This window comes from Saccopteryx bilineata, chromosome 4 (assembly GCF_036850765.1).
Source record: "Saccopteryx bilineata isolate mSacBil1 chromosome 4, mSacBil1_pri_phased_curated, whole genome shotgun sequence".
Taxonomy (NCBI): Eukaryota; Metazoa; Chordata; class Mammalia; order Chiroptera; family Emballonuridae; genus Saccopteryx; species Saccopteryx bilineata.
Window position 1 is genome coordinate 206898686 of NC_089493.1, and position 14373 is coordinate 206913058.

The 14373-nt window shown below is 34.7% G+C and overlaps 1 protein-coding gene across 11 annotated transcripts in view; it reads right to left on the reverse strand.

The window, feature by feature from the left end:
- The window catches only part of SSBP2 (single stranded DNA binding protein 2), a 402367-nt gene that overhangs the window by 81488 nt on the left and 306506 nt on the right, over positions 1-14373 (reverse strand). For 4 of the 11 annotated variants that reach the window (XM_066273705.1, XM_066273699.1, XM_066273701.1 and 1 more), the window contains one exon: positions 14052-14156. The exons of 2 other annotated variants lie outside the window; for them this stretch is intronic. In XM_066273705.1, coding sequence (XP_066129802.1) covers positions 14052-14156 — 105 coding nt within the window. Of the gene's footprint in view, positions 1-13949; positions 14031-14051; positions 14157-14373 lie in introns of those variants that run through there. 5 more of the 11 variants (XM_066273700.1, XM_066273703.1, XM_066273702.1 and 2 more) reach the window with 2 other exon arrangements.

A 14373-nucleotide genomic window follows, 5' to 3' on the forward strand; every position in this document is an offset into this window, starting at 1 on the left:
AAAATACTCCAACAAACAATTATGCTCCTTTGTTCAGATCAAAGGTCAATAGGGAGAATTTAAAAAGCTACACTTATTAATTAAAAGGTATGCTAAAGATTAGTTTATTTGCAAATATTTATTAAATACCTACAAAGGCCCTGCTTTAGTGGTTGCACATATTAGTGAATAAAGCAGATAAAGATCACTGCTCTCTGCTTAGGATTTTTCAAGGTTCACAGTCTTGTAATTAATAGGAGAAACAATTTTCTGGAAAAATTATTTTGTACTATCAGTCCACAAATCTGGAACGAATAGAATGTTCTCTTCACCAAATGGCAAGTATCAATGAAAATATAAAGAAAATAGTATTTCAATCTGGCGCCTTACCTCAAAAGTCACGTTACATCATCCCTACTTGATATAGAACACGTAGTACTATATATGACTGAAAATCAAGGTTATGCTATTAAAATAGTTTTCCAAATTAGACAAAATTCACAGAGTAAGATTCTTTATAATATAATAAATTGAGTACAGTTAGCAGTGTGATATATGAAAACTATATTTACAGTCATAAATTCTTATTTCTACATGTTTAATTGCCCAGAATGAATGGGATAACCCAAAGTGAATAAAAATATATACAAAACCAGAAAGATCAATAAATATTTGATGATTAAATGAAAAGGAAAAAAACTAACAAATACAAATCAAGTGTCCATCTCATTTCCTCCAAATAGTCTCTTATAGAAAAGACCACAACATTTATAATCATAATTTATTTCAGTACAAGTCATTCAATTTTAAAGAATTATTATTTTCTAGTATATCAAGAATTATTCATGGACTTTTAAACTTCTGTTTTTCCTAATTTCTTTTTTCTAATGAGAGCTTTTCCTTTCTGCTCAGTCCTTCCTGCCAGTGGGAAGTAGTAGCCTCCCTCTTCTTAATAGTCGCTCATAAGCCGGAGTGTTTTATATCAGTTCCCTAAGAATCAGGAGCAATCAGCTCTTTCTCTTTCCTCACACTAGTTCAAGGTAGATTTCTCAGTCCAATTCCTTCCTTCTGTGAAGGTCCCAGATCTCCCTGCCAAGGGAATGGTTTTATAAATAATTTAGCAGAACTAAAATTGCAGGTGATAACCATTTGAAGCCTTAATTTCTTTTACTATCTACAAGATCAAATTGGACATCTATAATAATACATTGCTCAAATGTTAAATTCAATATTTTCTAATATTAGTAGTTCTTAAAAAAAACCCTCTAAATATGATTTATCAACACCAGAATATTCTCTATTTCTTAAGATTACTCTGTACTCTCCTTTTTCTGTCAAGTAAATTTCTGCTAACCCTCCAAGGGCCAGTTTACATGTCGCTTCCTCTTTCACCAGTCTTTGCAGGCTCCTTTCCCTCCACTTCCTGAGCAACCTCATCTCACACCCTGATCAGAGAGGGTTTAGTACACTGTAGTATGATGTGTGCACTGACACTTAGAAAACCTACTTCAGGGGAAAGAACACAGAACCATATCAGAGCAAGTTATTACCTTAATGTGAGGCTGCAAAATGTAATTTATCCATAAAATAAAATTGGCATGTACTAGAATCCTTAAAATTAATGTAGCAATGTATAAATCACTTTAAATCTTATTTTAAATATTTTAACCTGGCATTAGAAACTCTTTAAATCTTAGTCTTTAAGAACAAATTGTTGAGAAAGAAAATTTAAAATCATTAAAAAAAATCTCTTCTAAATAAAATTAAAAAAATAAGTCTCTATAATATGCCAATCATTTAAGCTCTTTTTATAGGCTATATTTTATTTTATGAGAATAATTTAGAACACATCCATGATGAAGAGAAAACATTGACTTCTTTAGAGTGAAAATATGCAGCATTTAGTTTATGCTTCTGAAAATTTAGTAGTCTAAGGTATATTGTAGAATATATAATTATGCAAGACTTACATAATTCAAAGAATTGAATTTTTTTTTAGGGACAAATTATTCATGTGTAATTGCTTCTAATTTTGAAAAGAATAATATCTTTCTTAATGACTGAAAGAAATACTACACAATTATGCAGTTTAAGAAAATATGAACTTATCAAACAATTTAGCAAGTGAATACTCACTTCACAAGGAGATGTTTCACAAGTTCTATACTGTACAATTATAATAAAATCTGACACATAATTTTATTTAAATTATTTGAGTTTTATTTGAATTTTGACACATTTTTAGAGAGGAAAGTTTTACTTCTAGAGTTTACTAGTTCAACCTCCTGATTTTATGTAAAAAAAAAAAACTCAACAGACCAAGTTTTTTAACTAGCATTTTAGTTTTCGTACTGTTGTAATATTCCGCTACAGTAATACATTTATGGAGTAAAGGCAGGTACACGTAGTTCATTCTTATAACCAACTGACCATAAATAGTCTGACTTTGCAGTTCCTCCCAGGCCCCTCAACAACTGTGCACCCATTCTCTTAATGCAGAATTCTTTATCCGTGCTACCACTCTGCCAGGAAAAGCTGAAGAGGCAGTGGCATTTCAGGTAAGTAAGTTGATCTGCTTATAGCACTAGTTAGTGTGTGATCTTGATCACTAGACTCAAAGAAATGTGATAAATGAAATGAAATAAATTCAATAAGCTTTATATCTCTTTAACATTTTTGGTGAAGTTCTGATAATATATATAGTCTTTAGTCTGTTCTTTTAAAGTTAAATGCCTACAGAACTGTAGAAGCTGGGTGGGGAATGGTGATAAATGAATGTGGTATTATTAGAAGAGTATCATCATTATAATCAAACTGTTCATTATAATGTGGCAACTTCTAATGAAGTTCAGGAGAAAGGGGAGGAAGCAGTTAGCACATTCTGAGAGAGTATGTACAGAGCAGCATTCTATAAATACTAGGTTGGCTCCGTAGCAGGCTCATTGACAGAGTGGATGAGCCACATTGATGGAAGACTGTAAAAACCAGCGATAGATATAATAAAGCTTGGTTCTTGTGTATAAAATCTCACCTAGCCAGTTTATTGTTAAAAATATTGTCTTGTTAAAAATAGGTAGTATCTATTGATATTGTAAACTATAAGCCATAATATACACAGTATATCTGGTTTTCTAGTGGGAAAATGCTTATAAACAATGTATGGAGGAAATTCTGGTTGCTTAAGTAGGATAAACTACATCTTCCAAAGGACCTAATAAAAGTTGGCAATGATCAAGTGTTGATGATCCCAAGAAGATACTGGGTTATAATTATAATAAACATATCAATTTATTTATGATTTGGCAGAAAAAGTATAGTAACTCACTAATCTTTTTCTGAAGCATAGACCAGCCATGAAAACTGCTAACAATTCCACAGAGCAGCTCATCTCTCAGTTATTTGTTCCATAAAGTGCTGTGTTTATGCATGGGACACTAGTCTTTTATAGGTTGAAATAACAATAAACTATAATTCTTAGGTCTCAGAAACATCATGTTTTAGCTGAAGGGGAGCAGTTTGCCACTCCAAAATCTCTCTCTTTGCAGAGGTGGGTTTGATGGCGGGCGCACCGAGCACGCGCCCACGACGTCTAAAGATCCCCGCAAAACCCCAACATTACACTTTTTTCTAATTACACCAAGTTTGGTTTCATATGTGTAATTTTAACATTAACAGTACATAATATTTTTTATTTATGTACTTTTATTTTCCCTGTCTCTCTCTTTATTTTAAAGGGCCCAATATTTTCTTCTGCACTCGAGGCCTCAACTGACCATAATCCGCCTATGCCTCTGGGATGTTAACTATTTTAAGTTGGTTATTTTTAAGAAACCAAAGACTCAGAAAGAACCTTTGACCTTCCCCCTAACTGCCGAAGAAATTCGATAGAGGACTAGCTCTAGAAAGGGAGCTTTCATCGTAGGTAACCACAGATTAATATGAAGTACTGTGAGAAAGGCAGGGAGGAACCCAGCAAGGCCACGTTGATCAAAGTCCCCTCTGTGTCCCATTACTGAAGATGGCTCAGCAAACATTTGTTTACCAAGCATTTATTTTCCAACTCCGTGTGAACTGAATTGTGAGTTACCCTCCGCCCCTGTGAAGTATAAAACCATATCCCTGCCCCCTTGTCCTCAGCTCAAGACCGTATATAAACCCTCAGCCGCCTGCATATCCCTGGGCTTCAGGTCCTTATGGAACCCTGAATGGACATATGCAGTGGATCTGGTTCTTTTTGCATGTTGATCTATCTCGTGGCAATTGGATTATTAGACCAGTTGAAAGTACAGGGAAAGTGGGAAATTCCTCTCCTCCCCCACTCAGCTTACACATTTTCTTTCTTTTAAGAAAAGGCTCAGCATTTGAGTAAGAACATTAAACAGTTGCTTTCTTAATTGTCTTTAGAAAATAGCCATCTTTAATCCAAAAATCTGTTAGAAAATAGTTATTTTCCAAAAAGCAATCAATTTCATCATCATTTAGACAAAAAAACCCAACAAAAATACAAAGTACAAAGTGATATAGAGCCTGAAAAAATAATGGTTATCTTCAGGAACTATATCAACTACATAAAGATCAAATGTCTGCTTTATTTGGTCCTGGACATACATGGCTTTAGACAGATTTAGCCTTTCTTCTGGTATTTTTGATGTACTTTTTTAAGCAGACACAGGGAATAAGACATATTCTGACATAAAAAAAAATTATTCTAGTCTCTTTCAAGGGAAAAAAACTCCCAAACATAATTTCAGGAAATGATAAATATGACAGGTTATAATTATTTATCTACAGTCCTGGAAAGGTAATACACATATACTCACTGTAAGATTTAAACAAAAGCAGAAACATTAAAAAAAATCTATATATTACTTTTTATTTATTCTGTGTGTTATTTTTTTAGTTTATTCAATACACTTGGTTGTATATGATTTTCCTATATAGATTTCTATTCTCTATTTTGCTATTCTATATTTCCCTTAGAAGATTACCTCCTTTTTTCTTAACTGTGTTCGGTTTCCTACTGTCATACTCTGAGAATATTATTTTGAAAAAATCATTACAGATTGTTGTAACTTTAATATTTCATTTCAGATATCTTATATACAGTAAGAACATTCACATGTTTATATTTATAATTCCATAAGATGCTTCATGAGGTTTCTTCATGAGTTTTTTTTGTATAGATAAGTAATGAAGCATAAATTATGCATCAAATAAATTTTGTCAAAGTTTTCTTACAATTCATATTGGTCAAGTTTCTTTTCTGTTTTTCATGAAAATCTCCATCAGGCATTACTGACACCCCATTGAATAATACACTCTTGATTAACACATTTTAATTCCAACTAGTAATAAACTAATTTAGCTCACAAAATGATATACTTGTGCTGGCGTATTCTGCTGATAAGCACAAATATGTGTTTATCTCTCATACATTTTAGATATTCTATCATCATCAGCACAATTAGAATAACATTAAAAAAACTGTAAAATATTAGCAGATCCAGTTTCCTAGATGTTATTTTGGCAATTCAGCATAGAGTTATACTCAGGTTGACCCTTTTGATATGTATTTAGTCTAAGCATCTCTTACATTATGGGCCTTTTCAGAAAGATTCTATTTCTGAAGCTTTCATTACCATGTAAAAGATGTAGGTATATGACAATGGGCTTATGAATTATGAATGGAACTATGCTGGCTGCTAGTCTAATAAACCATAAAAGTTTGATAATACTCTATAAAGTCTGTAATAATTAGTTTTAGATCAATTTACATTTACAAATACACACAGACATGTTTTTTGGTGTCTGTGTGACAAGTAGCTGGAGTTCTACGTACACTGAGTCTGGCTCTGTGCTGCCTCCATTACTACTGAAGTCACAAGAACAGATCAACCTACAATAGTGCAGTGAAAGAAAACACAATGGATGTAAAAATAAATATTTGAGATTTATAATTTAGGGTAAAATGTCAGGGGACTCAACCAAAAAGGAAGGTAAAACAATAATTTTTATAAGTTCCTCTTAATTTTTCATTAAAGATCGCCAAAGTGTTCTAATACATCCTATTGTATACTTAAAACAAATCTATCCCATCTGTATAGGAAATTTATAATATTCCTTATAATATCTTTAATATCCCAAACAATGGATCATTTTTATTTCTGTAACCAGTATTAAATTTAAAAATTAAATTGTGTTATAAATAGCCTTTGCAGATTTGCAATTTGGTATACATATTTTTCTCCCTCAGGGTTTTAGTAAAAAGTTCAGTAGTCTGGGAATAAAAGTCTAGTAAAATAAGTTTGAAAAGAAAAATTGTTACTTCAAATTATTTGAAAAATAGATTAGTTCTTATTACAGGTATAATTTTAATATGTATCTTATTATATCATATTAAATAGCTGGAATCCTTCAGCTTAGGAACACCTTTAGAATGAAAGTGAAAGGAAAACTGGTATTGGTCCAGGATGGCCATGCTCCTTCCTAAATACTCATTCTGACAAACAAACAAAAAGTATGGATTTCTAAGAGGAAACTACCTCATTCACCCTAATTGGAAAACCAGAGTAAAGACTGAGCCCTGACACCTCCTCTGCTCTGCCCATCCACTCATGGCTGTAAAGCCTTCCGTTGTTTGAAAAACTGCAATTTTTTAAAAGCTCACTTAGTTACTCAAGCTGAGCAGTTTTAATTTGTTCTAATAGTTGAGGCCAGAAAAACTCGTACCATGACTGCAGGGAACCATTATCAAAGCCAGCAGCTGTCAGGCACCTTTATTTTTTTTTAGGCTGCTTTTATCGTTATACTAGAGAAAGACTTGTTCTATTTTTAATATTTAGAATCTCTGTTCTTTAAAGATTAAAAATTACATTTTTGAGAAAACTTAAACTTAATTTTTTTATTTCTTAAACTTTGATAAATAAGTAACCTCCCCCACCTCCATTCTCTAAGTCTCGGTGTATTCAGTTCTGAGAAATGCTATTTTTAATGTCTGAATTTTCAAACCATATATAAATATATTGATAATATTAGAAGGCATAGTTCAGTAACTTAATTCTGCTTGAGATTTTCAGTATTCTATTCAAACAAAGAGAAGATGCACTAACTAATCTTTTTTTTAACAAATCTTTTAGTTTGTCATCTAAGATCAAAGATAGTATCTATAACTTCTGGAGAAAGAAAAAGGAATTTTTCCTTAGGTTTAGAGTAGTTCCTAAGACTAGGCTGTAAAACAGCCCCATTAGGAAGGATAAGGGAAAGACAAACCATAGGGAATGAAGACAATCTGAAGATGAATAGCAAACAACAGAAGGACTGAGAAGGCATGTAGACTACTTAACTACATGTGTAACTAAGAGGGCAAGACAGGTGCCATCGGTAATAAAATAGCTGCATTCTTAAAGTCTGATTAGGAATAGCAGAGCAGATGGGTATACTTAGTTATGAAGATACCATCAAAACGTAGGACTTATTCCCAGAAATAGGTTAATTAATCGATCTCCAGAAACATTTAGCCAGGGTTTGCAAAAACATTCTTCTTATTTTTCCTTTACAGTTTCAAGTGCTAGATTAAATAACCAATTTTCTCATTTTTGACTCATTTTCATTTTTTTTCTTTTAAAATATTAAGACTATTTATTACCCTCGGCTTTTTGTCTTTGTTGTTTTATGTGATTTATATTGAGCTTTTTCTAGTCAATAATAACACCATGGAGAAAAGGGGACAATTCTTTGTATTTTTGTTCTTCTTATTGCATTATTACGATGTCAAAGTGTGAGGTCAGCTTGCTACACTGCAGTCTTGCCAAAAATAACACCTTTGGAAAACATACCCTGACAAGTAGAGCCATCTGCAGACTACCACTAGATGGCAAAGCAGCTTTAGACTACTAACATTATACCTGCAAAGAAAACGTGGTTTACAAATCTGCTGGAACATATTTTCAATTTTACCAGAGTTGGGATCAATTTAGATTTTAAAATATGCATGACTACCCTAGTATGAAACTAAATTGCTTGGTATACATGATCTCCAACAAGTATTTACAATTTTACTCTGTAAAGCCTTAACTTTACCTCCCAACATCAGTAGACTAAGTTTTCAACAGTTTCATTTAGAAAACTAAAAGCTCCAGTGACTGAAATAAATATATCAAGATAAAAAGCAAAGCAAATCATAATATGGCAACAATGAAAGAAAGGCTATACAGAGTTCTAAATTGGGTATTTACAAATATATTCCATATAAGGTATACACTAAAAGATACCTATATCAGTATGTATTAAAAGAGTATATTGTGTTTTTATATAAAAGATACAAAATGCTTAGTAGAGTGATAAAAACAATAGGTTTCTTCTTAAAAGTTTCTTGTGGTGGCCCTGGCCGGTTGGCTCAGTGGTAGAGTGTCGGCCTGGCGTGCAGGGGACCCGGGTTCGATTCCCGGTCAGGGCACACAGGAGAAGCGCCCATTTGCTTCTCCACCCCCACCCTCCTTCCTCTCTGTCTCTCTCTTCCCCTCCCGCAGCCAAGGCTCCATTGGAGCAAAGATGGCCCGGGCGCTGGGGATGGCTCCTTGGCTGCTGCCCCAGGCACTACAGTGGCTCTGGTCGTGGCAGAGCGACACCCGGGAGGGGCAGAGCATCGCCCCCTGGTGGGCAGAGCGTCCGCCCCTGGTGGGCGTGCCGTCAGGCGCATGCTGGAGTCTGTCTGACTGTCTCTCCCCGTTTCCAGCTTCAGAAAAAATACAAAAAAAAAAAAAAAGTTTCTTGTGGCAAGAAGAAGAAAGAAGAAAAAGTATTTTTACCCTCTCCTCATAATTCTTTTAGTTGAAATAAAAAATGTTCATTTTTTTTATTGTGGTACAAGTTATAGTAAATTCACAAGAGAAGTTTTCTTGTTACTTACTCAAATCTATAAAATTGTAGAACTTCATAAGGTAAGAGTTAATAGTCTTAATTTTTTTTAAAACAAAAGAATGAGAACTGTTTTATTTTATGCATTTTACTAAATTATTTTGATTATTATACATGAGAAGAAAATCTAATTGGTTCAAAAAACACTGCTGCCTATTCAATAAAATTGCTGTACTCAAACTTTGCCTATTTTTACACTATGAATGTAAAAATAGAGTAGATTGATGCCTTTAATACATAACACAAATGTTTTAATATACAGTGATACTTCTGAATAAGACTGAGACACAGAGACAGGAGAGTCAGAGCACAGGCCAGTTCTGAGTGTGTGTTGTCTACCGTGTGTACTTGCATCACATCACAGTGCTGTCTTCTTCCACTAAAACTTCCAAATGAACATACAGGCCAGTGAACATTCATGTTTGAAGCCTAATAGAAATTTAAGAAAACCTTCTCTCTGACCCCAGTAACAAGACTTCCCAATTTAAGAAAGCTGCTCTAAAATCATTCACCAGTTCCAAGGCAGGTCACTGAGAATCTGTAGGGTTTTGTGTACAATTATTCTTTTGATGAAAGACTCCAAGTAAATAAAGATATGTGACTTACTTTAAATGGCTTTATTTTACTAAGTTGATACTTCTTGCATGTCCAACTGTTCCCATTAATTTTACTGAGTTGGTGTCCTACTCAATAACAGAAGCTCTGCCATTTCAATAAAAATGTTAAAGTGTATGAACAACATTTGTATCTACCACAAACAGAAAGACACTAATCTAAAGACTGCCTTCCAGGATAAACTTGTTAAATGTATGAGGTATAGTAATCATTATTATTATTCACTTTATATAAATAAAGTTAATGTTAATAAATAGCATTATTAAGTTAATTGCTTATTCAAAGTTATGAAGCCACACATTTAGTTTGTGATAATTCCACTTGGTAATGTATTTAAATCTATATAGTTAGATCAGAGTGGAAAAGACAGGGTTTGCTCTACAAGTAAAACAGGAATAAAAAAGTATGTTTGTCTAATTTAGTAGAACTATTTTAATATGCTTTTTATGGTATAATCACATATTGAGTGAAGTTCAGAACTACTGAAGACACTGTTTTACATACTAGTTACAAATTCTTCTTTCTTTAGTTTCATTTATTCACTGAATTCTAATTCTGATCCTTTCCTACTATAGTCCCATTTCAGCTGTCCCCAAATAAACTTTGTACTTCTTCAAAGAATGGGAATTTGAAACTATTTTCATATTCTAGATAATTCTTGGAGTTCGAGATCTCTTTGTAACTGGATTAGAAACTGGTATTAGAATTTGAATTATGATTTTTTGTTGCTATTTCTACTCATAGAAGGCAGCTATTCCTCATTAATAACAGTATAGCTAGAATCATGCTTAAGTATGGCCCAATATAGTAAAAAAACCAATGCTGATATTTAGAAAATATTTGAATAGTCAGATCCCATATGTACCAAAAGATAATAGCATCTTATTTCTTTAGTAAAAGTTTGATATTTTGACTGTTTCAGTATTTCAGAGAGGCATTTCTAGGGAGACTGGATATAGTTCAGCCTGTTGAATAGGGGAAAAGTCCTGGGGATTAGCTGGAATGGTCTCCAGGGATATAGAGGAATGGCATGCATCAAACTCAAACATACCTAAATTTTTTTCTACCTCCTGTCTTTGCTAAGTCAGATAGAGATGGTAAAATATTTTAGAGGCCCAAAGTAGGAACCTCAGATTCATTCTTGATTCCTCCAGCTCTTTCCCTTCTACCCTTATGTTGGTTAATCAACTGAGGCCTACCAGACATAATTAATGCTTTCTCCTTCCCAATCCCACTGCCCCTGCTCTTGAATATGTCCACAAACTCTTTTCTTGGCCGCTGCAATAGTCAACCACACAACACCGCTGCAGCCAGACTCTTTAATGTTGCCTTCGTTCAGATTTTAAGTGTTAGTATTTTGGAGTTCTGTTGTATACCCTCTTACTCTCATTCTGTACTTTCTCACTAGACAATTAATCTAACTCTGTGGATTCAAGTACCCTTAATATGATGATAATCCTGTAATTTTTTTTTTCTTTTTTTTTTTTCTTTCTTTCATTTTTCTGAAGCTGGAAACAGGGAGAGACAGTCAGACAGACTCCCGCATGCGCCCGACCGGGATCCACCCGGCACGCCCACCAGGGGGCGACGCTCTGCCCACCAGGGGGCGATGCTCTGCCCATCCTGGGCGTCGCCATGTTGCGACCCTCCTGGGTGTCGCCATATTGCGACCAGAGCCACTCTAGCGCCTGGGGCAGAGGCCACAGAGCCATCCCCAGCGCCCGGGCCATCTTTGCTCCAATGGAGCCTTGGCTGCGGGAGGGGAAGAGAGAGACAGAGAGGAAGGCGCAGCGGAGGGGTGGAGAAGCAAATGGGCGCTTCTCCTATGTGCCCTGGCCGGGAATCGAACCCGGGTCCTCCGCACGCTAGGCCGACGCTCTACCGCTGAGCCAACCGGCCAGGGCCTCCTGTAGTTTTTTAACTGTAGCCTAGATTACTGTTTTAGGCTTCAAACCTGTAAGTTCATTGGCCTAAGGGACACTCTTGGAGGCCTCACAGGAAGCTCATTTGTCCCACCTCCATTCTACTCCTCATTTGTGGTACTTATCTCAGAAAACAAAAGCTCCATCTGTCCAGATGAGCCAGAAATCAGGGCATAATTCTTGAATTCTTTTACTCATAATTCCCACATTTTTTGTCATTTATACCTCTTCATCTTTCTCCTCACCACCACTACCTTAGTTCAGGCCATCATTAAATTTCCCCTGGCTTACTATAACAGCCTCATAAAAAGTCTCCCTCCTTTCAGGCTTGCCCCTCTGCAGTCCTGGCTACATACTGGCAACTGGAGTGAGTTTTCTAAAAATGCAAATATGAACAGGCCTCTGTCCTGCTTAAAATACTCTGGATCTTTAGAAAAATTTCCCTCTTCCTGGAATATTCTTTCACTCTGCCCCTACCTCCTTTGCCAAACTCATCTTTAGATGTCAATTTGGATTTCATTTACTATTTCTCTGAAATGCCCCTCCCAAGATTGGGTTTGGTGGCCTTCTGATTTGCTCTAAGAGCACACTACTCATTTAATAAAGCCATTTTCTTTCTATACTCTAATTGCCTTTTATCCCTCTCTCTCTCACTAACCATAAGTGTTTTTTGAGGGCAGGAATTTCATGTATGTACAATTATATAATAGGTGCCTAAGAAAGCCTGAATATACTCTATAGTTTGAATTCAGGTCACTGCCCTTCTTGAAGATCTCTGACAGCTCTTACATGCCTACTGAATGAAGACTCAAGTTTTTAACATGGCAAATACGGCCCTTCTCAGTATGCTGGAGGGCATCCTCCCAACTTCATGTCCGGGAATTCCTGCCCACCCTCCTATTTTCTGTATGTGTCACATACAGAAAAGATACTCTGCACAGAGTCATTCTGATATCTCCATAATTTTGCTCATACTATTCCCTCTTTTTGACATACTGTATAATTCCTCTGCTTATTTCCCTGAAGAACTTTTTACAAACCACTTTTAGCCCCAATTCAGGCAGCCTTAATAGCTCTCTTCTAGGTGATCACAGAACTGTACATTTTACTCTGTTACAGCACTTACCTTGCTGCATTACAGACAATTATTTTTAATAATGCCTCACTGGCTAGACACTGAACTTCAGGAAGATACATATCATACATACTCATTTTTTAGATGTCTGGCACCTCGTTGTCCTTAACCATTTATCGCACTAAAATAACTCTGTTTCATCCACTTTTATCAAGATTAAGACAGAAGAAAGGCAAGGGGATAACAGTTCATTCTACAAAATGTAAATATGAAAATGTATAGGCTTATACACTTTGCTTAACCCTAGAAAATATTTGGTTTCCTTCCCAACCAATCCTCACTTTAAAAAAAGTTCCACTTAGAGAACTTTTAGTTGGTTCTACTAACACTTAAAAGTAAACTCTTCTGATTCACTCACTAATTCCAATGTATCCTTGGCATAGACACATAAAGCATGAAGAAAAAAATAAAGTGAGCTACGAATATTTTTATGAGTAATAATCAACTATGAACTTTAAAAGGTACATTTAACGACCCAAGTCCAGAAAGCCTTGATTTGAATCCCAGACCTGTTCATTTCTGACTTTGTGCAAACTACCTATCAAGTCTTGCCTTTTCAATCTGTGCAATGGGAATGATAATAATAATTATTTCACACCTAGGGTTATTGTAAGAATTAAGAATTTATATATCTAAAACATTTAGAACAAAGCATGGCAAACAGTAAGCAATTATTGTGTTAACTATTATGACTATAGCATGTTACATTAATTTCTATAATGCTTTCTAACTCTAGTTTTTAACTGCTAAATTCTTTCTAATTTTCTCTGAAGGTGTTGTACAATTAACCATGTAGTAAGAAAATAAACTTCAGAACTTTTGTTGGTTTGGGTTAGAAAACTGTCATATTTAAGATCTGTATGCCATAAAATAAAAAAGAGATGTAACTGTAAAATCATCATTACCATGGCTAAAATAAATGGTCTTGCTGAAATTTTACAATGCTAACATACATATTTTAAAAGATGATTTTAAAATGTGATGTAATGATCATAATAAAAATTCCAGCTTAAAAGTCACAAAGATGATTCTCAAATATTTTGAAGTGGTCTATAATCTTAATAAATAAATAGGTTATAATTTAGCCATATGTTTAAAGTACAGCCCAATCTTGATTATCTTTAGTCTCTGGAGACATGGATAGCTAAGATATTTAAAATCCAGATATCATTTCAGAGCCTCTTTTTGCCTCTTCTCCCACCAAATATTTACCAAACTTAATGGGCAAATTTACATTTCAACTCTTTTCTTCTTGAACAATAAATGGCAAAATAAATAAATGAATAAAAATTTGACAATAATACAGGAAGAAAAGACCAATCTATCCACTAAATAACCAGTCTTTGAATAATCAAGAGTTGGCCGCATAGCATTATGTTTACCTTAAGAGTGAAAATAGGCTCATTCCCCTTCATATCTTTAAGTAAAATCAAACAGTAGTTCCTATGCGCCTTAACGTTCCTAGGCAGAGTTTCTCTGAGTACCTGAAATCTGAGTACCTGAAAGAACCCTGGTGGCACAGGACCTACTGGCATGCCATCTCCTGGGGGAATGTTTCCTAGCACTGGACTGGGAGCTGCTGCAGCACTCTGCAAAGAATAAAGGAGAAACAAGCCTATATCATTACAGAGAAGGCACAACACCAAAGACTAATAATGATAATAGACTGTAGGAGGGGAAACTTTTCATTCGCGGGAACAATATTGGTAATTTCCTCCACTACAGAGGTAAACTAAGATACAACAAGCTAGTTTAGTAGAAAACTAAGTTATTTTGTTTAAACAGGTCTCTTTAAAATTTCTGAAG